This window comes from Drosophila innubila (genome assembly GCF_004354385.1).
Source record: "Drosophila innubila isolate TH190305 chromosome 3L unlocalized genomic scaffold, UK_Dinn_1.0 0_D_3L, whole genome shotgun sequence".
Classification (NCBI taxonomy): domain Eukaryota; kingdom Metazoa; phylum Arthropoda; class Insecta; order Diptera; family Drosophilidae; genus Drosophila; species Drosophila innubila.
Window position 1 is genome coordinate 5,308,609 of NW_022995376.1, and position 24,768 is coordinate 5,333,376.

At 37.3% G+C, this 24,768-nt stretch overlaps 1 protein-coding gene across 1 annotated transcript in view; it reads left to right on the plus strand.

The window, feature by feature from the left end:
• LOC117786906 (adenylate cyclase type 6) overlaps nt 1–24,255 on the plus strand; it is a 26,781-nt gene extending 2,526 nt beyond the window's left edge. Inside the window, exons 3-27 of the mRNA XM_034625323.1 lie at nt 811–922; nt 2,941–3,089; nt 3,321–3,721; nt 4,335–4,636; nt 5,413–5,533; nt 5,817–6,039; nt 7,263–7,412; nt 7,844–7,965; nt 9,345–9,437; nt 10,803–10,949; nt 11,069–11,227; nt 13,704–13,857; nt 13,921–14,015; nt 14,467–14,626; nt 14,692–14,789; nt 14,925–15,015; nt 16,629–16,742; nt 17,443–17,586; nt 18,345–18,505; nt 18,860–18,993; nt 19,946–20,055; nt 21,365–21,534; nt 21,611–21,792; nt 22,004–22,128; nt 23,031–24,255. Of these exons, the coding sequence (XP_034481214.1) occupies nt 811–922; nt 2,941–3,089; nt 3,321–3,721; nt 4,335–4,636; nt 5,413–5,533; nt 5,817–6,039; nt 7,263–7,412; nt 7,844–7,965; nt 9,345–9,437; nt 10,803–10,949; nt 11,069–11,227; nt 13,704–13,857; nt 13,921–14,015; nt 14,467–14,626; nt 14,692–14,789; nt 14,925–15,015; nt 16,629–16,742; nt 17,443–17,586; nt 18,345–18,505; nt 18,860–18,993; nt 19,946–20,055; nt 21,365–21,534; nt 21,611–21,792; nt 22,004–22,128; nt 23,031–24,167 (4,854 nt within the window). The 3' untranslated portion in view covers nt 24,168–24,255. The remainder of the gene's footprint in view (nt 1–810; nt 923–2,940; nt 3,090–3,320; nt 3,722–4,334; nt 4,637–5,412; nt 5,534–5,816; nt 6,040–7,262; nt 7,413–7,843; nt 7,966–9,344; nt 9,438–10,802; nt 10,950–11,068; nt 11,228–13,703; nt 13,858–13,920; nt 14,016–14,466; nt 14,627–14,691; nt 14,790–14,924; nt 15,016–16,628; nt 16,743–17,442; nt 17,587–18,344; nt 18,506–18,859; nt 18,994–19,945; nt 20,056–21,364; nt 21,535–21,610; nt 21,793–22,003; nt 22,129–23,030) is intronic.
• The last annotated feature ends 513 nt before the right edge of the window (nt 24,256–24,768 follow it).

A 24,768-nucleotide genomic window follows, 5' to 3' on the forward strand; every position in this document is an offset into this window, starting at 1 on the left:
GAGAAAAGGAGAGAAAAGGAAAGAAAAGGAGAGAAATGGAGTGAAAATGAGGGATATGAAAAGAACGGAGAGTAGCGAGGAATAAAGAAGGGAGGAAAGGAGGAAAGGAGGAAAGGAGGAAGAGAAGTAATAGAATGGAGTGGGGGCTATGGAGAAAGTTAGAACATATAGAATTGTTGAGTAAGGTAAAGTGGGAAACCTATCATTTAGGCTAAAAGTCTTGCTTTGTTAGACTAAGTTGTACTCTCTCTCTATCCCACTCATTCACTCTCTTGGCCAAGTGCAGGCACTTGACAAAAAAGTTAACACCTTTGGTTTAGCTAACAAGCAACTTGCAAAACAAACACAAACACAGACACACACACACACACACACACACACACACACACACACACACACGCAGACACAGACTCATATTGTACTGCAGTCACAAGAGAGCACTTTACAACTGTGTGGGTGTATGGGTGTGTGTATGTGTGTTTAAATTTGCACACGTCGCTCGCCAGTTGTCGAGAGTCAATTGAAAAAGTTGATGGCACAAAAAGCGACGCGACGCTTCTCGGCCATTTGCGTGGGTGCAGTTGGTTGCATGTGGCAAGAAGGTGGCAAGAGTGGGGAGTGTTTAGTTTATTGTGTGTGTAGCAAGCAAAATGGACGGCAATTTGTTTATTGTTTAAGTAGAATCTATGAGTTTTGCATGTTAAGTAAGCAAAATGCAAGGCAATGTGTCGTATGCTTAATATGTTTACAAACACTGACAAGTCGCTTTCTCTCTGTCTCTCTCTCTCTCTTTCTCTGTCTCTTTTGCAGGCTGGCATCACACGCTGCAACATTGATGAGTCGATGGATTCAACCAACTCGAGCTCAACCTGCCACAGCCCAATGATCTATCAACGCGACGAGACGCAACTGTTGCAACAATGTGAGTAGCAACAACAACATTAACATTAACAATAACACCAACAACAATGTCACGTTAAGCTTGTAATGTGATGTCCTTTGCAGGACACATTCTCATAGTACTGAGCTGCCTGCAGAGCTAATAAAAATGTGTGTGTGTGTGTGTGCGTTATGCAACAAGCATGTGGCAAGGCAAGACAAATGTCACAAGTTGATTGTCATTGTCATATTGAATTTGACGAGGCAGCTTCTCAGCCTTTAAGTATGCAATGGCATTGCCACACGTCCCTGCCACATGCCACATTTTGTAGCTGCTTAGCATTGTGAGCTGCTTTGCCCGTTGCCTTGGCTGCCATGTGAAGCTTCTGCCACATTTACTTATTTTAGTTACGAGTATAAATATCTACGCTCTATAAAATACACTCTTATGCATGTGTGTGTGTGTGTGTGTGTGTGTGTGACTGCCACTCAGTGGCATATTGAGTGGGGCATGCCTGCTTGCGTCTCTGATACAGATTTCTATAGAAATTTACATAATCACGTTTGGCATTTATTTATTGATGCATGTGAGCATAAGAAACATAACAACAACAACAACAACAACAACAACAACAATGTATGCTGGTGACACGACTCGTTGTTGTTGTTGCTGTTGTTGCAGCTTGTTGTTGTATTTGCGGTTTATGGGGGTCAGTTGAACGATTTTACAACATTTTATGGCATTGTGTGTTGCATTCATAACGAGTTTTTCTTTTGCCCCCGAACAACAGCAACAACTGCAACAACAAGAACATAAATTGAAAGGCAAAAGGCGATAAGCGAATGTGCCACAGCATGCAGAATCAAATTTGTGGCAGCGTGTCAGCCACAAGTTGCAAATATCATTTCCATATATTAAACTACTCACATGCCAAATGCAGGCGAAATTAACTCGCCAATGTAATTCGATGCCTGAAATTTCAATCTGCAATTTGCCAATCATTTAATGCTAACAGTGGCAAGTTGCAAGTGTAGCATGTGTGGCAAGTGTGTATGTGGCAGCAACTGGAGCAGGTTGCAAGGCAGCTCCTACACCCAGAGAAATAAAAGAAACAATTAGTAAAAATAAAATCAGTCACATTTAACTTTAAAATATTACATTGAACTAAAAAACGCATTAAAATAAATTATAAAACGTTTTGATTTAATTAAAAAATAGACCTGAATTTTTTTTTTTTTTTTTGACTAGTACAATTTAAATGCATTTTATAACGCGTTTCATTTAACTATTTGTTAAATTATTCTATGTCATTTTGCTGAGAGTGTATTTGGCTGTGTTTTTATTTATGTCAAGAGCAATAATATTTAAATTGAAAATTTAATGAACATTTTATGAAAATATTTAAATCAAATATATATTTTTTATTTAATTTAGAACTGTCAATCACTTCTATGTTGACTAGATTTATTGCATTTTTTTTTGTAATATAAAATTGAGACAAATAATTTTTTAAAGTTTCTAATATATTTCTTATTCAATTTAGAACTATCAATCACATTTATATTGACTAGTATTATTGAATTTTTCTTGTAATATAAAATTGAGACAGACAATTTTATAAAGCTTCTAAACGTTAGTTTAAAAATTTGCAACAGCTTGTTAAATTCCGCTTAAATATAATTTATTATCAAATTATGAAAAAATGTGCTTTATTTAATTTTAATATGTTAGAATTTTATATTTCATACTAAATTAAATTATTTATCTTTATGCATATTCTATAATTAAAGAGCATACAGCTTAAAAAATACTTTATTTGAAATAAATCATAAATTAATTTAATAAATTATTAAAAATATATTTTAGTTGAAATATAGAAATTTAAATATTGAAATACTTTTTTTTTTTTCTGTGTGTATGCATTCTTGGCAGTTGATATTAAGGTTTTCTTTCGTCGCATATTAATGTGAAATGTGGCCACATGAAACTATTACAATTTGCAGCAACTTTTCTAACCTCTCTCTCTTCTCCTTTCTCTCTCTCTCTCTCTTGCCACACAGCTGATGCTGGCGATGGTCGCAGCAACCTGGAGGCAAACAATCCGAGCACCTCGGGCACCACAGCGGCAAGTCCGAGCATCTCGTTCTGGTATCGCTTGAATCGCATCATTTTGCGTCTCTGCTCGACGCATCAGTTTAAGAATTTGCAGGTAAGCTGCTTACAATGACAATTTTTAACGCTTTGCCAGCCAATTCAAATGGAAAATTTAAGTGAATTCCATTTTAGACTCAAATTGTGAGCTTAGCATCGTTTCAAATCCCTTTGCAACAGTTGCAAATTTGCTGCTACTTATGGCAATATTTTTCTTTCTCATTTTCATTTTCATTTTCTGGTTTTCTTTTTCATTTTCTGGTATTTCTTTTACTGCTTATTTGTACAGGTGGAAATGCTCTATCAGCGTTATTTTTTGCGCATGAATCAGAGTAATACCACGCATATCTTGGCCCTGTTGCTGACTCTCATCCTGGCGCTGTCCTGCACGCACATTGTCTTCACCACGCTGCAGCTGAGACGGAACTTTGCGCTTGCCACCGCTGGTGGCACGTCGGCCACGATTCGATTGGAGCGTCTTTTCTTGGATGGCAATGGAACGGTAACTGCTGAAAATTCGACACATGCCACAACGCCAACGTTGCCACAGCAAATGAGCCAAATTGCAAATGGCAACGAATTGGGGCACGATAATGTGGCAAGCTACAGCGAAACGGTGCGCCGTCAAAAGCGTAAACATTATCGACGCCAGCACAAGCATCGCTACAAGCCGCATCAGCATAGAGCCAGGTGAGTCAAGTGGCATGTGGCATGTGGCAAGTGGCAACTGCCGTTTTGACAGCCTGTTTGGGCTCTTTAGGCCACGCATTACGCATACACACCTTTAGCCACGTGCCAAACACAATCACCGACAAGTTGCCCATAAAAGTATGCAACGAATTGTTTTTGATGTTAAATTTAGACTGCACAACAACAAATTGAAATGCGAGTCATGACAAAATGGCTAACAAATATTTGTTGGCTCAAGAACAAAGCAATAAAAATAAAAACCAGTCAACAAATACATCAAAAAAAACAATCTTGAATCTGGAAATTTATTCCCATTTACATTTCGATTTGTGGATTTTCATTTTCATTTCCATTTTGATTTGTGTGTGTGTTCTTTTTTCGATTTATATTCTCATATTTATGCAGTCAAGATGAATAGTGTGTGTGTGTGTGTGTGTGTGTGTTTGTATTGAGTTAGGCTCAGTTAATGCCAAGCTTATTGATATGTCTCCCTTTTGACCCGTTTTTTCAGATACAAACGTGGCCAAAAGCAGCAGTTTCAGCCGCTTCAGCGTCAAGCGATTGTTGATGTTGCTGCCGTTGATAATGTTGATGCTGTTGATGTTGCTGTTAGCATTAAACGCATTACCAATACGCGCAACAACAACAACAGCAACCACAATGACAGTCAACGTGATGAAGTGTTCAATCTGACGCCGTTGGATGGACACAACAGAAGCAAAACAGCTGTGGGAAAAGAGGGGAAAGAGGGGAAAGAGGAGCAGCTGGAGGAGCAGACTGGTCTATTTGGTTTGTCGGATAATTTCGAGTCTTCATTGGATTATTTTCACATGCTGCTCTCGATGATGGCGCAAATCGATGAGTCTGTGCTCGTTTTTCTCATTGTTATGCTAATCTGTGCCATTGTCTATGCATGTGAGTATTCCACACACACACACACACACACACACACGCACAAACACACACACATCTCTACACTCAAAAAATCGTAGCATTAAAACGCAAAATAAAATAAAATAAAATGATTTATAACATAAACAAAAAAAGAAAAACGGTGCAGACTTTAGGAAATTGTTTTCAACAAATTTACAAATATTAATTTTTTTTTATTAAGAAAAGGAAAATATTTTCTTTAAATTAACGCTCATGAATTTAAACAGAGTTTTTCCAAAACCTTTAAGGAAATAAAAGAATATTTTCTTTTACCTAGAAATTATAATTAAGAACTTAATCTTCCTTACATCTAGAAATTTTTAATACGAAAATATCAAATGTTACTTAACAGATTTTTATTCAATCCCACTGTGTTCCAAAGTGAATACAAGAAGTTATTGGACTTAAAATATAATAACATTAGAAAATAAAAATTCAAATGAACAATTGAAGATAATTGTAAATAAATTTAAATAGAAAACCTAAAGAATTCAAGAATGGTTTTGAATTAAAACAAACTATCTGAAATAATATTCTAGTAAATTTTATGTTTAAGAAAAAGTAGCTATAATATATTTACCATAAAATTCTATCTTTTTGATTGAAATTTTTCATTGTTGCAGATTGTCCACCTTTTAATTCTTATGGCTATTTTTTAAAATAGACTAAATTAATTTTTCTGTGTTTTTGCGACCTAAACAAATTAATAAAAACTATAATAAATTTTGTTTAAAATTGTCTCTTCTTTTCACTTGCAGTTCTCTTGTGCATTCTCTCGAAGCCGGCCATGAATGAGATCTTCCTGGTGCTCGTCTCCTACGTCATTTTGGGCACTTTTCTGGCCATTGAAATAGCCGTTAGTTATGCGATGCAGCCCAGGTTGGTATTGGAGGTGGTGTTAAAGTGGTGCAGAGTGGTGTTAAAGTGACTCACAGCTGTTGCCTGGCAGCATAGAAATTAATCATGCCACCAGCTTGTGGCACGCTAATTGTGTTCATGCCCCAAAAATAGATGACAACAATGCCACGCAACGGCTGTCAGATAAGCAATTAGAGAGGCAAAAACAAACAGTGGCAAGTTGTCTTAACTAACTTTCTTTATCTCTCTTCCTCTTCCTCTTTCTCTGCCTGTCTCCCTCATTTATCTGCCTCTCTTTTGACAGCAAATCATTCAATGGCAGCTCATGTTGCATTGTGCTCATCTACATGACGTACACGATGTTGCCGCTGCGTTTGCGTGAGTCGCTCATCGGTGGCATGCTGCTTAGTGGCACGCATCTGTACACCTGTCTCCACACACAATACTCGCTGCAGGAGTTGCCACCGACGGAGGCGGAGTCGTTGCAACAGCCGCAACAACCACAGGCAACATTGCTGTGGCAGGAGGTAAATCGCGAATGTTGTAGCAATTGTTTGTGGCTGCCACAAATCATGTGGTGCACTACATCTATCAACAGGTTTTGTCAGAGACAAAGCCGCAAAATTCACTATTATGCTGCTGCTGCTGCTGTTGCATGCCACACACTAAGCGTGTGGGTGTTGCAAGTCTCCCTTCTAAAAATACAATTTAAAGTGAATTGCTGAATTTCAGAATTTCAGAATTTCTGTCTTTAATGCTGTCACTGTGAAAATGGTTATCGATGGGAATGTGGCATGTTCGTGACAATAAATACTGTTATTCAACTCACGACACAACTTCCCACACACACGTACACCCACACAGACACCCACACACTCCCACACACACACACACGCTGACACAGAGAGCGTGCGAGTAAAAAACATAAATAAATGAAATTAAATTGGCACAAAATTGAATCAAATCGAGAGGAAAAGCTGCGTGTGTCCAGCTCGTAACTGGACTCTTATAATACTTAAACATTCAGTTATATATTTATACAGATAGATACAAAGGTGGACATTTAAATAGGTTTAAAATATGTTGATTTTATAATGCGTTTTTTAAATTGAATTTAAAGAATTGATTCTTTTTAATTTTATAAATGTTAAATTTCAATGATTATGTTAAGAGATTGTCCTAGTTAAAATTTAATGAGACTTAAAATAATATTCAAGTATATGTTTTGGTTCAATTCGCTTTGTTTAAATATTTTTTTCTTTGTCACATTTTTTGGCGCTAGTTTATCGAGAGAAAAATCTATACTTTAATTAAAGAAAAAGCAAAAGCTTTTGAAAATATAGATAACAACCTTTACTATTTAATTTTTAATATCTTGTAAAATTTGCCTAAATTTATATTATTGAAAAAAACATATATTTAAGACGAAATTTTTTGATTTTAGTTATCACAAACAATATACATCCAATATTTTAATAAATTAAATTACAATTCTACAATGAACTCGCATTTTTTTAATTTAAACCATAACGCACCTATTTTTATGTCCACTACAATGTGTCAAAAAATTTCAATTAAAAATATGTTTAGATTATATACCAAAAAAGTATTTTAAGTCTAATCTGCTAAATATTCAAGGTTTTCTAAAGACAATTGAAGGAAAAAAATAGATAATTTTAGGATCTATTTAAATGAACACATGTGTATATATAGCTATGTCTGCGTGTGTTATAATGATCATTAATTTTAGCTGCTCTGCACGTGCATTGCTTTGTTGTTGGCCAATCTCACTGGCATCTACACGCATTGGCCCAAAGAGAAGGCCCAGAGAAAGGCCTTCATTGAGACGCGGCAATGCATTGAGGCGCGTTTGCGGACACAGCGCGAGAATCAACAGCAGGTGAGTTTAGAGTCAAGGCTTTAAGCCAAGTTAAGATGGCAGCAGAGGCAAACGCCAAGAGCATTCAATCTCAAATCGAGTTCATCATCAAAGTGACGCCGTCGCCAGTCAAATGAAACTGCAAACAAGAAGAAAAAGAGTGAGAAAGAGAGAGAAAGAGCAGGCAATGCCTGGCGACAGTTTTCGTGGGCATTGGGGCGTGGCAAATGACTTGTTGCCTGCCACATTTCGTTGACTGTTTTGACTCAAGTCACGCATTTGGCATAGCATAATTTTGGCGTCGCCTTTTGGCAGTTACGAGTACTTTTGGCCCCGTTTGCTTGCCACTTGCCGCTTGCCACTTGCCAGCTTTGTGCTTGTTTGCCTTGTCACCTCTTTATCTTCTTTCCACTTTCCACACATGTGCTGAGTTATCCTTTATCTCGTTGCAGGAGCGTTTGCTGCTCTCGGTGCTGCCGCGTCACGTTGCCATGGAGATGAAGGACGACATTGCGGGGCAGCCACGTGACACGCAGTTCCATAAGATTTACATCCAGCGTCACGAGAATGTCAGGTATGTGTCCCCCCACCTCCCTCTCCACCACCACCCACCTTCCCCCACTCGCTGTGTATAAATTTATTTGCATGTAAAGTCAATAAATTTTCTCTGATGCGTGCTTTGCGTCTGTACGTCTGTCTGTCTGTCTGTCCGTGTGTGTGTGTGTGCGTAACCCGTCCAATGAATTTTTATGTATGTCAAGCAACAACTGCACATTACCATCTGTCACACACACAATTACACACGCACACACACGGTTCAAGTTGCGCATTTAAATACAACATATAAAGCATACTTTTCGGCGCACCTGTTGGCTTTTTTGACTGCCTTCCTTTTTGGCTCTTTCCCCGCCGCTTTTGCTGTATTAAATTACGCGCTGAGCTGCGCTTAAGCTGCTCTCAGCTGTCCTTTAACTGGCCAAGGATCTCATCACAGCAGCTGCAGCTGAGCACATTTTAAACTCCAACCTTTTCATAAAGTTATCTTAAAGTGCTGAAGTCAGTTGAATAAATTCAAGCATTCTTTACACAGAACAAAACAACAACGAACTATGCTTGACTCCACACAACAACAACAACAACAACCACAACTTGTAAAATTTGCACTTCATCTCTCAACTGTTTTAAGACCCGGTACTTGAAAAGTACAACTTGTTTATAAGTTGCTCAAAGTGTTAAATCAGATTAAAAAAAATTATCAGAGAGCGTAGAAAATACCATAAATTACCTACATATATACTTATACAACTAGATTGCAGATACTATACACTGAAAAAAATTACAGTTTTCTAAAAATCAAGAATATTTGACCTAAATATTTTAAAATTTAAATTAAACTTAACTTTAAGAGAGGAAAAAGAGAAATAAATACAAAAATGAGTGGTCTGACAATTAAGATATTTTCTATATTTCTAAGAACTTTAGTTCTTGGCGTATTTTTAAAAAATGACTTAAAAGGATTAAAAATAAATTTTTTTCTCAAAACTTGTATTTTTTGTCAAAAAAATGCGTCGAGAACAAAAAATTATTTTTTTTTATCAGTGTAAGGGCGAGACACTTTAAATATTCTTTTGTATGTTCCTACAAATCCTAAGCAGATAAAGTTTATTTTATAATTTCGTGAAGGACCCTTCGACTCCTACAAATCAAAAGAAAAATACTAACTACAAGATCAATTAATATCTATATCCAATATTTGGGAACACATGATAAAGATATTTATCTGCGCTGAAAAATTCAATTAATATCGAGAAAAAAAGTCTCTGTAATTAATTAAGAAACTATATTCATCCATAGCACGGGCTTACTCGACTGTATTGTAGCTCGGTATTTTTTTTTTTTTTTTTGGTTTTCTTCAACGTATTCTGTAATTGTTTTTCTTCCTTTTTTTTGCAGCATTCTCTTTGCGGACATTTGCGGTTTCACGAGCCTCTCGGACCAGTGCACGGCCGAGGAGTTGGTGCGTCTGCTGAACGAGCTTTTTGCACGGTGAGTTGACCAAGATGAAGGCACACTTAATGACATCGTCTCTGGTCTCTGGTCTCTGCATGTCTGCATGTTGTTCTTCTCACTGTTTTTACTGTTGTTTTGCTGTTGCCCCTGCGGACATGTCAAAGGGTCTAACAAATGGAGATACACCGACCAGAGGCGCTGAGTCTGCTGATGGTTCAATTTAATTGCACATTCGAGTGGCAAGCTGGCAAGTTGGCAAGCTGGCCAACAACAGTGCCACATGGCCAGCAGGCGAACTTAGGCTCGTTGGGTGGTAACAACAGTGCCTGCAAATACGTACGCTCACAGCCTTTCGCTTGTTTGTCAGGCACTTTATTGAAACTGTATTTGCAACGGATGTATTGACTGTTTGCTAGTGTTAGTGCTGCAGTAAATAATCGTTGTAAATATTCAGTTAAAATCCTTTGACAATCTGTACTAATGACAGCTGTAAGGGCAGATATATAGATCATTCATTAAGCTTGTTAACTTTTTAAATTTCAATTTAACGAGTAGTGTTGTACAGATTGTCATGTATAGTATATTAAGTAAATTTTTTTAGTATTTTAGGCAGGATTTAATTATTACTTTATGACCAGTTGATAAAAATATATTAATCCGGACTAAAGGAAAAAATTTCATGTTATCGAAAAAAGTGTATTAACCAAAGCTGCAAACCGGTTCTGAACCGAACCTCGTAATACCTTTTCGGTTTAGGCTTGGGTTCGCAAAGTAAATAATTTGAAGGGTTCGGCTCATGATCCGGTTCAGGCTGCTTAAGAACCCGAACCGAACAGGTTCTGCGATTCTCCGAACCGATGTCTTGCTCTATGGTTCGAACCGCTGAACCGAACCATTAACAAAATTTTGAAGGTTTGCAGGTTATTAACTTTTAATATGTAATAAAAATATATTTTTTATCTTTAATTAATTTTAACAAAGATTTTTTTCTAAATCTATAAAAAACAAAATTAAAGTTCGTATTTCAACATATCGTTAAAACTAAAACTAGGAAATTCATTAAAAATTGTTTTTATAATACTTTAATCAAATTTATTATATCGATAAAAATTGTTGACATATAAAATATATAATCTGTTTTTAATATTATGTATTGCGGATAGCAATTTATTCCTTAGGAGCTTAAAAACATATTCAGAATAATATGACGGGGAATGGAACCCATTTATTTTTCAGGCAGAGATTCTACAAAATAAAAATAAAAAAAAAATATGGTTTTTTAAGGGAATTTAAGTTGCGTTGAGCTAGATTTTTCATTTAGCTAAAACTTTAAAGCAGTCCACCTGTGTCTATTGTTGGCTTAACTTTTTCTTTACCTTTTTTTATTGCCATTTCTTGCAGCTTTGATCGATTGGCCGCTGAGCATCATTGTCTGCGCATTAAGCTGCTTGGCGATTGTTATTATTGTGTGTCCGGTTTGCCAGAGCCGAGACCGGATCATGCCCACTGTGCCGTGGAAATGGGACTCGATATGATAGACGCAATAGCGTGAGTAGAACACAACACACACACACACATACACAATTTAACAATGCCAGCTGTGGCTTTATATTGTGTGGCTTTTGTTCCCTCTCTTACTCTCCCGCTCTCTCTCTCTCTCTTTGCAGTCTGGTGCGAGAGGTAATGGCCGTAAATGTGAATATGCGAGTTGGCATCCATACTGGACGGGTGCACTGCGGCGTATTGGGCCTGGTCAAGTGGCAATTCGACGTGTGGTCCAATGATGTGACCCTGGCCAACCACATGGAGAGCGGCGGCATTCCAGGGTAAGTAGCGTTGGATACTCCTCTCGCTTCACAGTTAATAGACAGGCGACAGAATTGCATAGTTCACTTACTTTCAGCTGCTACTCATATCAATTACTTAGTGTCAGTCAATGTCTGGAGACAGGAGCCACAACCACTTCAAAGCTGATCCCTTTTTGGGATTTTCCCTTTGTCCATTTCACATCTCACCCAGGCAATATATTGCCATTGCCCACTGTCTTGGCTTTGTCTTTGGCCAAATACATTTCGCTTGATTGTTTTCGTGCTGACAGTTGGAGAGACGCCTTACAAGAATTGTGGGAAATAGCCAACAGACTTTGGTCAGTGCTCAGTTGCCGTGTGCCACTTTAAGACAGCTGAGAATTATGCTTTTGACCCGCTTTGATATGTGTGTGTGTGGCCCCAACAAGTATGCTATGAAAAGCAGTACACTTCTTATCGCTGCGAGTGGGCGTTAGGCAGCCACGCCCACAATCCAATGCATAGCAAAACTTTTACTCCATGTGGCAACCACAAAAGCCGCTGACAAGTTTGTCTCATTTCCGTTTTGACAGGCCATTCGTGTGTGTGTGTGTGTGTACGTGTGTGTGTTGGTGCAATTAAAGCCAACTTTTGGTATCGCCCGAGCCAGAGTTCTTCAATTTACAACTTTGCAACAGGAGCGGACTTTTGTCAAAAATGTTCCATTGAGATTTATTTAAAACAGTATAAGTTGGAATCACAAACATCTCTTAATTGGAATTAAAACATTAAAAGTTCTTAAAGAAATATTAAAACAAAAAAAAAAATCCATTCTAAAAATAAAGTTTAAGAAACTCAATTTAAATTAAAAAACTTGATTTTAAGTTGAATTTTTTAAAAAAACTTGATTTTATGTTTAATTTTTTAAGCATGTATTCAGGATATAATTCCTGAATTTAGATAAAACGTAGAAAACGTAGATAAAGTAGCAACGTTATTAAAAAATCTAAATTAAAAAAGTCAAATAAGCCAAAATTACTAGATCTAATTGAAACAAATATTACAGAACCCCAAAAATTAAAATATTGTTGAGAAAAATCGGGATTGATTCAAGTATTTCATACTTGGTTTATGAGAATCCGGGATTACCGTACTTTTGACACTGGATTAGATTAATTTTAGATCGGAATCCCGGATTCTTTTTCTATTATTCAATTTAACAGTTGTGGTTCCTGTGTATTATTATTGTTATGAATTTATTTGTGATACATCTTCTGGTAATTTATATCCATTTTAATCGAAAATTCTCCCTTTTTTTGGCTATTCCGCTCCTGTTTCTTTGCCTGCATTCAAGGAGGCAACTTTAAACTCTCAACACTTGGCCAAGTGTCGCTACTTTGAGGCGTTTTGCCATGCTACACATACACAGCTGTAATGGCTGTAATTGTTATTGCTACTTTTGTTGCAGTTGCAGTTGTTGTTGCACAAATTTGCATACTTTAACCACACACAGCAGGTGCATAGATGTGTGTAAAGTTTGCAGCAAGTTATTGGTAACTGGTAACTGAACTGAGCTGCCGCCTTTTTGGCCCATTCATTGCTCAATCGCTGAATCGATTATGGAGTTGTTGTTGCATGCCACGCCCCCAACGCCCTCAAGTTAACTGGTCGGTACTCATGGCTGCTGTTGCGGCAACACTTTTGCAATTTGTTGCAAATACACTTGCATATATTTATGTGCCCCACGTTGTGGCACAACTTTGGACTTAACTGTTGAATTTATGTGGGTCAGCAGCAGGCGACAGTGTGGCAGCAAGAGCAGCTCGTTTTTTAGCCCGTCTCGAGTGAAATTAAAAACAAATAGTTGCAGTGCCCCTTGGGGCATGAGCAGAAAGACAACGAGAGAGGGAAGGGAAGGGGAATCTTGCCTGATAAGCTGCAATTTGGCTGCCCCAAGACGCGCTGAGCGTTGTGGCATGCAAAAACTTCGTTAGCTGCGGGATTACATTTGGAGCATCCGCCGCTGTGGCAACTGTGGCAAGTACGCTAAATGCGGCAAGTACTGCCGCGGCAATCCATAACAAAGCGCCATGTAATTATCAATGGAATCAACAACATGGCACACAGTTTGTTGCAGCCACAGCCATTGTTGCCACTGCTGCAATTTCTTTGCAGTTGCTGCCCCACGGCAACTGCCACGTGGCAACTGCGATGCCTGCAAAACGACAATTTAATAAAGCAGCCGAGTTAAGCTGCCTCTGCTGCCGTTGTTCTTGCCACTGCTGTTGTGGCAGCTATGAAAGACATTAAAAAGTATTTACCGAGACGCTTCCCAAAGGAGGCAGCTGCCACAAGTGGAGGCATGTAATGCGACATAATGGTTGCCCGCAATAACAACGCTTAAGATATCCACATGTTGCCCGATGTTACCAGATCTTGCCACAACCTTATTGCCTCATTAGTTGCTCTCTCTCTCTCTCTTTCGCTCTCTATCGCTCTCTTTAATTCTGGACAGACGTGTGCACATTACGAAGGAGACTCTCAAGTGTCTCGATGGCGACTATGAAGTGGAGGTGGGAAAAGGAGCCGAAAGGAATTCCTATCTCAAGGATCATCAGATTGAAACGTATCTCATTGTGCCAGGAGATATCTACAGACCCGTAAGTGAAGTTAGTTAATTTATACTTTCTTTTTATATTATTCTATTATTATTAATTCAAATTCTCTTGCAGCACAAGAAGTCTCGCAATCGGTTGCAAGTTAATGGCAACATTTCCAAGGAACTACGCATGATGGGACACGGCACTGCACAGAAGCACACCTCCAAGTAAGTCCAGATTTAATTTTGGATTTAATTTTTATTTAACAAATATTTATTTTTTTTAAGTAACGTTTTTTTATAATTTATAATTTTATTGTCAATTAGTTTTTTTTAATGTAATATACTATAGTTAAATTAATGTATTGTGTCAACCATCTTAGCTAAAGTTAAACTAAAAAAAAATAAAAATAAAAAATAATAATAAAATTTTGTATTTTAAATGTAATATTTTAATTACTAGCTTTTAAAGCTATATAAAAGTTACTTCACTAAAAAGCTAAAAGAAATAAATAAATAAGCAAAAAAAAAAATTAATTTTAATGTTTTGGATCAAGCATCTTTCATTTTTAAGTATTGTTTTCAATTATTATAAATGTTTTCTTCTTAATACATATTAATTTTAATATTAACATAAATTTGTTATTTTTTTAAATTTAATATACTTATTTTTTTTCAGATTCGGCTTTGGTGACAGCGCGGAGAGTACCAAGGATCCCGAGGACGAGGTCAATGAGTACTTGATGCGTGCCATCGATGCCCGGAGTATCGATCATCTCCGTGCCGAGCATTGTCAGTCGCTGCTGCTCCGCTTCAAGAGCGTTGCCCTGGAGCGTAAGGTGAGACAGCTCTCTAGCTTAGCCAAATCTAATCCTCAACTTAATCCCTTGAATACCCTTAAAAGTATGCCAATGAACCGGATCGCATGCTCTGCGTTTACTTCTACTGCAGTCTGTTGGTTTTATTGGGCACTTCCGTCATGCGATTTGCGGTCTTTGAGAGGTGAGTTTTGTTTCAGATTTTTTAATTTTTATAGTTGCTCTGTTGAGTTCATCTTTCATAAGCCCTAAATTTATGGAGCAGTTATTTGCATCTTGTTTTATTTACATTTCTTTCTTTATCTCTTTTCTGTCTCAGCTCTATTCTATGTTTGGTTCTCTCCATTGGCGCCTTGTTGTTGCTGCTTTTCCTGGTCTTTTTGGTTGCCTGTCATCAAATCAATTTTCAGGTAAGCAAAAGTCACTATTATTATAGTATGAAAATTAAATAATATAGAGTATAAAATTCGAATTCCAAGCGGAATATCAAATTAATCATGACTTAATCACATAAATCCCCTTTTGCGTACTTTCCCCTTGATACATTATCAAAATCTTCAAGCTCTCATAACTTTGCCAAAACTATCCTGATTTTCATGTGAGATATCATTTTGACCATGATTTGTCATCCAAATTGATTCTGCATCTAAATTTTGTTCATTTAGAAAAATTTATATTTTTCGACTCAAAGCCTTCCATCATCCCATTTTCCATTTCCCTTGACATTTTTTCGAAAATTTTTAACTCACATAACTTCATCAAAAATTAACCGATTTCCAAGCGGAATATCATTTTAATCATGATTTCGCATCCAAATTGATTCTGCATCTAAATTTTTATCATCTAGAAAATTTGTTATTTTTTCGATTCAAAGCCATCCATCATTGAATTTTCCATACCAACCCCTTGACATTTTTTCGAAAATTTCGAACTCCCATAACTTCATCAAAAATAAACTGATTTCCAAGCGGAATGCCATTTTGATCATGATTTCGCATCCACATTGATTCTGCATCTAAATTTTTTTCATCTAGAAAATTTCATATTTTTCGACCACTAGCTCGATCCGTCATCTAATTTTCTATACCAACCCCTTGACATTTTTTCGAAAATTTTGAGCTCACATAACTTCATCAAAAATTAACCGATTTCCAAGCGGAATGTCATTTTGATCATGATTTCGCATCCAAATTGATTCTGCACTTAAATTGTATTTATCTAGAAAATTTCACATTTTTCGACTTTAAGCCATCCATCATCCAATTTTCCATACCAACCCCTTGACATTATTTCGAAAATTTCAAACTCCCATAACTTCATCAAAAATAAACTGATTTTCAAGCGGAATGCCATTTTGATCATGATTTCGCATCCACATTGATTCTGCATCTAAATTTTTTTCATCTAGAAAATTTCATATTTTTCGACCACTAGCTCGATCCATCATCTAATTTTCTATACCAACCCCTTGACATTATTTCGAAAATTTCAAACTCCCATAACTTCATCAAAAATTAACCGATTTCCAAGCGGAATATCAATTTGATCTTGATTTTGCATCCAAATTGATTCTGCACTTAAATTGTATTTATTTAGAAAATTTCATATTTTTCGACTCTAAGCCATCCATCATCCAATTTTCCATACCAACCCCTTGACATTTTTTCACAAACTTTGAACTCACATAACTTCATCAAAAATTAACCGATTTTCAAGCGGAATGTCATTTTGATCATGATTTTGCATCCAAATTGATTCTGCATCTTAATTTTTGTCATCTAGAAAATTTGTTATTTTTTCGATTCAAAGCCATCCATCATTGAATTTTCCATACCAACCCCTTGACATTTTTTCGAAAATTTTGAACTCACATAACTTCATCAAAAATTAACCGATTTCCAAGCGGAATGTCATTTTGATCATAATTTGGCATCCAAATTGTTTCTGCATTTAAATTTTTTTTGTTTAGAAAATTTCATATTTTTCGACCATCCAATTTTTAAATAAAATTGTATCTTTTTAGCTTCCTATCGTGATGAAACGATTCTCGCGGCGCATTCACAGCAATCGCACGTTGTCGCAATTCTTTGCTTTGGCTACAGTTGGCCTGATTGTTTTGACCACGTTGCTGGCCATGGTAAGTACTGTACAAATGTGCTCGTAATGTGCGCCTTTTAGTTGGAATACATAAACAATGACAAATTCCCTCGAAACGTCAAGCTCTCTGTCGTAAGTCCGTAATTTGTGCCCATTCTATGGCAATAAGACCCTAAACTCCCCTTCTTTCCTGCCATCTTTTATTTGTTAGTCATCAGTTGAAAGTTTTTGGCTTTTTGGCTAAAAATGGAACTTAAAAATAATAAAAATGAAATTTACGTTTTACAAAATACAAATTTTTGCGAGGATGTTGCAAGCTCTCAACGTTGTTTATCATTTGTTGTCAATGTTGTTGTTGTTGTTGTTAGGGACTCGTCTAAACAAAAGTTTTTCCATTAAAGTTGGCCAGACAACAGCAACGAGGAGAACAAAAAATGCGAGCCACGTTTCATACATGAAGTGTGCGCCATTTATGTGCTACTTGTTACCTGCCCCAAAGGCAACAGCGTCTGTCTGCCTCTCTGTCTGTCTGTCCGTCCGTCTGTCCGTCTGTCTATCCGTCCGTCTGCCTGACTCTTTGTCTGGGTTCAAAGCAGCGACGTCGCTTTGACATTTCGCTGTCAACTTTGGGCCACATTTAATGGCACTTTAGCGTCTCACTCGCTATTCATTGAGCCACATTTATTTTGATGACCCGAACTGAGAGTGCGTTTCCTTGGCTAATTAACACTCAATTGTAGTTGCAGGAATCGATGCGGCAACTGGAGTTGCGTCATAATGAATGGCTCTGGTTGCACGTGAACAGCAGTCAGGATGAGCAGCTGCCACCCGTGCAACTGCAACACGAGGCAACTACCAGCTATGACTTCTACTTGGCCTATAATGTAAGTTAGCGTTCTTAAAAGAAAAAGGTTGCCTTCGGAATAAATATTACTGCATATTTGTGCGTTTTTAATATCGCAATTGTTTGAAACTTCTTTTTAAAAATTTTATGATAATGAATCGTAATTAAATGGCGAATAATTTAGGTTATATAAATTCTTTGAAAAATTATAAATTTTTTTGAAAAGTCGTATAATAATTAATTATTTTCATAAATATATAAATAAAGTGAAATAAAATAAAATAATCTCCATTATTAAATGGATTTTTACATTTTTTATTTAGTAGTCGAAATAATTTTGTTTTTATAATATGTTCGCTTAGAAAAAAATATATTTGGACAAAGCTCCTGCTTTTTTAATTTAACATTTATTCGAAACTTCGAATGAAAGCTGCAAAAATAAGAAATCCCAGTTAAATCATAATTCGAAGTTAAATTCTTTAAATTTAATTCGTAATTTTTTATTAAGGAAATTGAACGTTATTAATCCTTAGATAAATAAAAACAATTGAGAAAGTTAAATTATTTCCTTATCAAAAAAATGAATTTATTATAATTGGAAAAATAAAACTGTATTTCATGTATAAAATTCAATTTAAATTTGTATTAAAATCTTGGGTTGAGGGCTTCTTGAAGTGAGTAGAAATCTTGCTCTATCGAACCATATCGAAACTTCTCTAAAATTTGGAAGCTTTGCAATATTTGTTTGCTTATTGGCAACATACCACATTTTCTCATATTTTGTTCTGTTCTCTTTAGACATTCCTGCTGCTGACATTGCTATCGATGATGTGCTGTGCCACGTACCAAGTGTTGCGGCTTTTATTGAAGCTGCTGCTTCTGCTAGTTGCCGCATTCAGTTACATGGCCTGTTCCTGCTATTTGTATGCAAGGAGCAGGGAAATGAGTCCCGACTTGGCGTAAGTATGCAACATGAATGAAGTAGTCGATGGAAAGAAGACGCAAACGAAAACGAATTACGCTGTAATGCAATTTGGTGGCAAGACCTACAGTCTTTACAGTTTCTACAGTTGCTGCCACATGCCACGTGCCACAGCTGAATTGCTGCAAATGCATTTACAGTAGCCGCAAACTGCATTAAAATTGTATTTAGCACTTGGTGTTGCCTTCATTTAACAGTCAACTCTCCCACTCTCACTCTCTCCCACTCTCTCTCTCTCTCTTCTGCCACTTGCAACTGCCACAACGTTGCATTATGCTTTAATGGACTGCAATAACTGGATACTGTTTTGCTTTCGGGTGCACTTTTCCAGGAATGAGGAAGCCCTGCTGCGCTACATAATTGATTCAATCTTCCTATTTGCATTCATGCTCGCCCTAATCTTCCATAGCCATCAAACGGAGGCCACATACCGACTTGACTTCATCTGGAAGCTGCAGGCAACGGGTGAGTTTTCATCTCATTTACCAGCTGCTTTCCACATCAATTTTTTAATTCATTTTTTTTATTTTTGGAGTTAATTAGCTAAAGCGCTGCAAAGTTGTAATTGTTAACTGACTGACTGACTGACTGACACTCTGTCTGTCTGACTGTCACAACAGCTACTCAACAACAAGTCAGTTTTGCTGCTTCCCTCTCCTCTTCCCTCTTTCTTTCCTCTCTTTAAGCGTTGGCAACATTCGTTTATCCAACGGAATGCTGCTCGTCTCTTGTGTTTCCTTTAGCTTTTCCCTTGTTAGTATTGGTACACACGCCCACACACACAATTCCAAGCACACAGACTCACCCACACACACACCCACAAACTCATATGCGCACTCACTAATACACTCAAACAATCGCACTTCGGTTTGACTTGCGCCGGAGCTTATGCAGCTCATTTTTCCCATTTTTTTTTCTGCTTTTTTGATACCCTGTAGGCATGAAGTCATATAAATCGATTATGCTAACTACTGTATACTTATGTAACAGATTAAAAAATATAACAAATTATTTGAAAAGCAGAAATAAATGAATTAGAGTTATACTTAGAATAAATGAAAGGAAACTGAATTTTTTATTTATACATTTATAAAATTTTTAATTTAGACAGTTATTTACTAAAGTAAAGCAACAGCAACTTTTTTTAGTTAGTTAAATTTAAGCTAGCAAACAGGGTATCCTATAATCGAGCTCACTCAATTTCCGTCTACCTACTTGTTTTTCTGCTTTGGTGTTCGTTTCTTTGCTGTGCGCTTCACGCTTCGGTAAACTGATAAACTGATATTTCAATTTCACGCTCCTGTTTTTTATTTTCTACTGTTCTTTTTTTTTTCTCATCTTTTTGTTGTTATCCTCTTTATTTTTACACACATATCTCGCCACATCTCTGTTATGTTGTTGCTCTTTTCATTCACAGAGGAGAAAGAGGATATGGAGCATCTACAGGCTTATAATCGTAAACTGCTCGAAAATATATTGCCCGTGCATGTTGCCGAGCATTTTTTGAGCCGCGAAAAGCACCTTGATGTGAGTATGAAATAAATATAATAGTTTTGTTCAACTGTATGTCAACTTAAATGTATAACTGAGAGAGAGTGTGAGAGATTAAGGTATATGTTAACTGAAAACGTATTCAAATTAATGAAAGCTTTTTAAAACATAAATATAACTGCTCTGTATAACAGTATAACAGTCGGGCAGTATAATTCAGAAGAAATAGGGATAGCAAACATGTTTAAAATTACTTGACATATTAATATAATTAAAAGACGTTAGAAAAATGAATATATTACAAGTGTATAACAGTATAACAGTTTAAGAGTAGAACTTAGAAAGTGGAATACAATAAAAACTATAAGCTTATATATTAAGAAAATATATGTATAAAAGCATTGTATAACAGTATAACAGATTGTGTATAACAGTGATATAATGAGAAGAGTGAGAAGAATACGACATTCGTTAAAATCAAAACTTATTTAAATTGTTTAAAGAATAACACTGTGTATTACAGTATAACAGTTTAAGAGTATAACTTAGAAAGGGGAATACAATAAAAAGTATAAATTTATATATTAAGCAAATATATGTATAAAAGCTTTGTATAACAGTATAACAGATTGTGTATAACAGTGATATAATGAGAAGAGTGAGAAGAATACGACATTCGTTAAAATCTAAACTTATTTAAATTGTTTAAAGAATAACACTGTGTATTACAGTATAACAGTTTAAGAGTATAACTTAGAAAGGGGAATACAATAAAAAGTATAAATTTATATATTAAGCAAATATATGTATAAAAGCTTTGTATAACAGTATAACAGATTGTGTATAACAGTGATAAAATTAGAAGAGTCAGAGGAATACGATATTCGTGAAAATCTAAACTTATTTAAATTGAAAAACACTGTGTATTACAGTATAACAGTTTAAGCGTATAACTGAGAGAGATGAAGAGAGGAAGAGCGAGACGTCAACTGCAGACGAGGTCGTTTCCTCGTAGTTCTCCCTCCTCGCCCTTCGGCATTTTATGTCCTTTGGCCTTTCTGGCCTGTTTGTGGCTTGCAACGCTTCAATGCGCAACGGGCACAGATTGCCACAATGTGGCAGGCGTCGCGTCGCGTCGCGTCACACAACTTGCCACATTAAGTGCGCAATCAGAGAACTTTTAAGCAAATCACATGAGCTGCCACACACTTTTTGGCCACGTCAAACGTTTCTATCTCTCTTTCTCTCTCTCTCTCTCTCTTGCTCGCTTCCCTCTCTTTCTTGCTTCCCCTGTGTGTGTTCTCTTTGCATTTAATTGAATTTGGCACCTTTGACTGCTCGACAGGATCTGTATCACGAGCAATGCGATTCGGTCTGCATCCTGTTTGCCAGCATACCAAATTTCTCCGAGTTCTACGTGGAGCTGGAGGGGAATAACGAAGGTGTCGAGTGTCTGCGTCTGCTCAACGAGATTATTGCCGACTTCGATGAGCTGCTCAGCGAGGAACGTTTCCGGTAAGTCGACCTCTTTTCAGCTGGCATTTTCATTTACTCAACGGCAACTCATTTTCAAATTTTTAACCCCCTGCAGCTGCATTGAGAAAATCAAGAGCACAGGTGCCACATATATGGCCGCCTCGGGACTGACGGTCAACACCTGCGACCAGGTGAACTTCAGTCATGTCACCGCCATGGCGGAATATGCGCTGCAACTCTTCGACAAGATTGAGGAGGTCAACATGCATTCCTTCAACAACTTTCGCATGCGCATAGGTAAAAAATTAACCAAAAAATTATAAAAAAAAAAAAATAAATTAAATTGAAAATAAATTTCTTTAAAAATTTCAACTTTTGGAATTAAAGTTTCAAGTTCAGACTTAAGAAAGTAACAGAAAATTGTATTTTAAAAAATTTAAGACAAACTTATTTACAAGAATTTCACTCAACTCTTTTTTCCATTTGTTTTATGACTTTTTTCCCACAGGCATTAACATTGGCCCTGTAGTAGCAGGTGTTATAGGCGCCTGCAAGCCACAATATGATATCTGGGGCAATGCGGTGAATGTTGCCTCGCGCATGGACTCCACAGGACTCGTCGATCACATACAGGTAAGCTCAAGGCATTAATTAAAAATACTAGAGAGCGTTACATTCAAGCGAGCCCGACTTTAAATGACCCTGCATATATTCTGTAATATTAAAATACTTATTAATGGTAAAAAAAAACTGTTGCATAGTTTTAGGCAATTGTGCTGCTAAAAACTTGAAACAGTCATAACTAACGTAATATTTATTCAATGTTAACAAAAGAGATGGCTTTATAAACTTGCCTTGTTTTACATACTATGCCACTAAATTATACAACTCTCTTACCCTTTTTGTGCTGAGTATAACAAAGGTCATCTTAAGTGCTTCGCTTTTGGGGCAGATTTATCAAGTTAACTTTTGTCGCTTTAAATAAATTTAAAAAAAAGAAGTTGGCACAAACTGTGGTGCTTGCCACGCCCCCTGCACGCCCAATCAATAGCTGACCAGCACGGTAAAAAAAAAAGGCAGCAGGCACAACTTTTGGCACATTGCGTATACGCCGCGTATACGTAAGGCGCTTATACAATTTTCATGGCATTAAGGTGCCCACGCACAGATACAAATACAGCTACAGTTACAGCTGAAAAGATACAAAGATACACACTCACACACACACAAAGAGACAGAAAGACACACGTATTTGATTTTATTTGCCGATAAAAGCGAAGCGCACGAAAATTTGCAAAGGAAATAAATTATTAAGCGAATGGGACACAGTGAAAGGGCAGGGGGGGAAGGGGCAGGGGCTGGGGTGTTATCATGAAATATTTAGTGTGTGTAGGTGTGTGCCAATGAACTTGTCACGTTGAATTTATGTTATCAACTTTGCTCGCTCTCTCTCGCATGCTTTCACTTTCTCCCTTACTGATTTCATTCCCAACTGAAATCAACACTTTCACTTCATCACACACATGTAACCACAGGTGACCCAGGAGATGCAGCAGATACTCGAGTGTCGTGGCTTCGAGCTCACCTGTCGTGGCAGTGTCAATGTCAAGGGCAAGGGTTCAATGATAACCTACTTTCTCAAGGGCAAAGGGCAAATGCCCGCCGAGCCGACACCACTAATTGTGGAGCAAGAACCACCCAAGAGTCTGCAATTAAACACAACTCCAGCCGAAGTTGCCACAGAGATTGAGGTGGCTGCCACAACAGCTGCCGATCTGGTTGATAACGAGGACGATGATGAGGATGACATTGATCTCAATTCGAATATGCAAAACTTGACGGCACAGCGTCGGAAATCGCTCTGCCGACAGCATAACATCTCCTCCTCGTTTGGCACCACTGTCAGCTCCACGGGGATTACGCCCAGCATCTCCAACAGCTCCAGTGTCGTCACAATTGGAGCGCTGCCGGTGCTGCTCAGGAATGTGAATGCCGAGAGCTGTGCCACGCCCACAGCGCCGCCCAAGACGCTGGTGACGGAGCTGAAGGAGGAGATAACGCGGGATGAGAAGAGCACACTCAAGGATTCCATTGAGAACCTGGAGATACTGCTGAAGAACAACATCAGTCTCTCGGATCTGAGCAACAAGCAGCAACAGAATCTGCGTGGTGAAGTCGTCTCCACCTGCAGCTCGGCAACGACAACACTACGAAAGCGAGACACCATCGTCAGCTTCAATGTCATCGAGACTTTGACCACGTCACAGCATCAGCGGAAGCGTCGCTCGGTGACCACCATGGCGGCCAGTTGCGTCACCACAACCACGCGACTGCTGTCCAACGAGAGCCAGAGTTCCACACAGACCGCACCTGGCACACTGGAGACCACGGAGGGAGTTGGCACGCCAGCTGGAGCGGAAACTGTTGGCATGCGATCTGCTGCAGAGGTGGCTCAAGGTGTGGTGCAGGATTGGCAGCCACGCACCAGCAGCCTGGAGCCGAATCGCAGTCCCATCAAGACATCCCAGTCGATGAGTCCCATTGGCCTCGCCACCGAAGTCTTTGTCCTGCCCAACAGTCGCAGCATGATCCTCATCAGCAGCAGCAGCAACAACAGCATCCCAGGAGCAAGCAGTCCCAGGACAGCGCTCCTGCAGGATGTCAGCACTTAAAGGACCTTGGGATCTTTGAGCTGTTCGTGTAAATATGTATAAATTGCAGGCAAAGTCAAAATTAGAGTTGATTTCCCTTATCTAAGTAGCCTATCAGTATTCCCCAGGTATCTCCAATTAAAGTTTTGAGTTAAGAAAAATGAAATAATCTGATAATGAACATTTTCTAATTGAATGCCAAAAACTTAGCTTTTCTGTTATGATTGGTATTATCCGGAAACTGTATAAAATTGATTTCAAACATTAATCACAATCAAAAATAAGAACTCTTACTTTAGATCCTGTTAAAAAAATTATGAAATAATTAAATTTCGATTTTTATTTAAGTATTTTTATTTTAGTATTCATCAAAATCTTTAACTAAAAATGTATTTGTTCCGTTTTAAATACCAATTATTTATAATTTTTTAATTAAAATTCCAAAAATATCAAAAATACCATTTATTTAAAACAAAAATTTTTTCCAATAAATATTTTGTATTTTAAATAATTTTCGAATATGCAATCAATTTTTATTTTCAATTTTTAAGCTAAAAATTTAATAAATAATATGTTTTGCATTACAATTTTATTATGATTGTTATATAGAAATTGACATTTA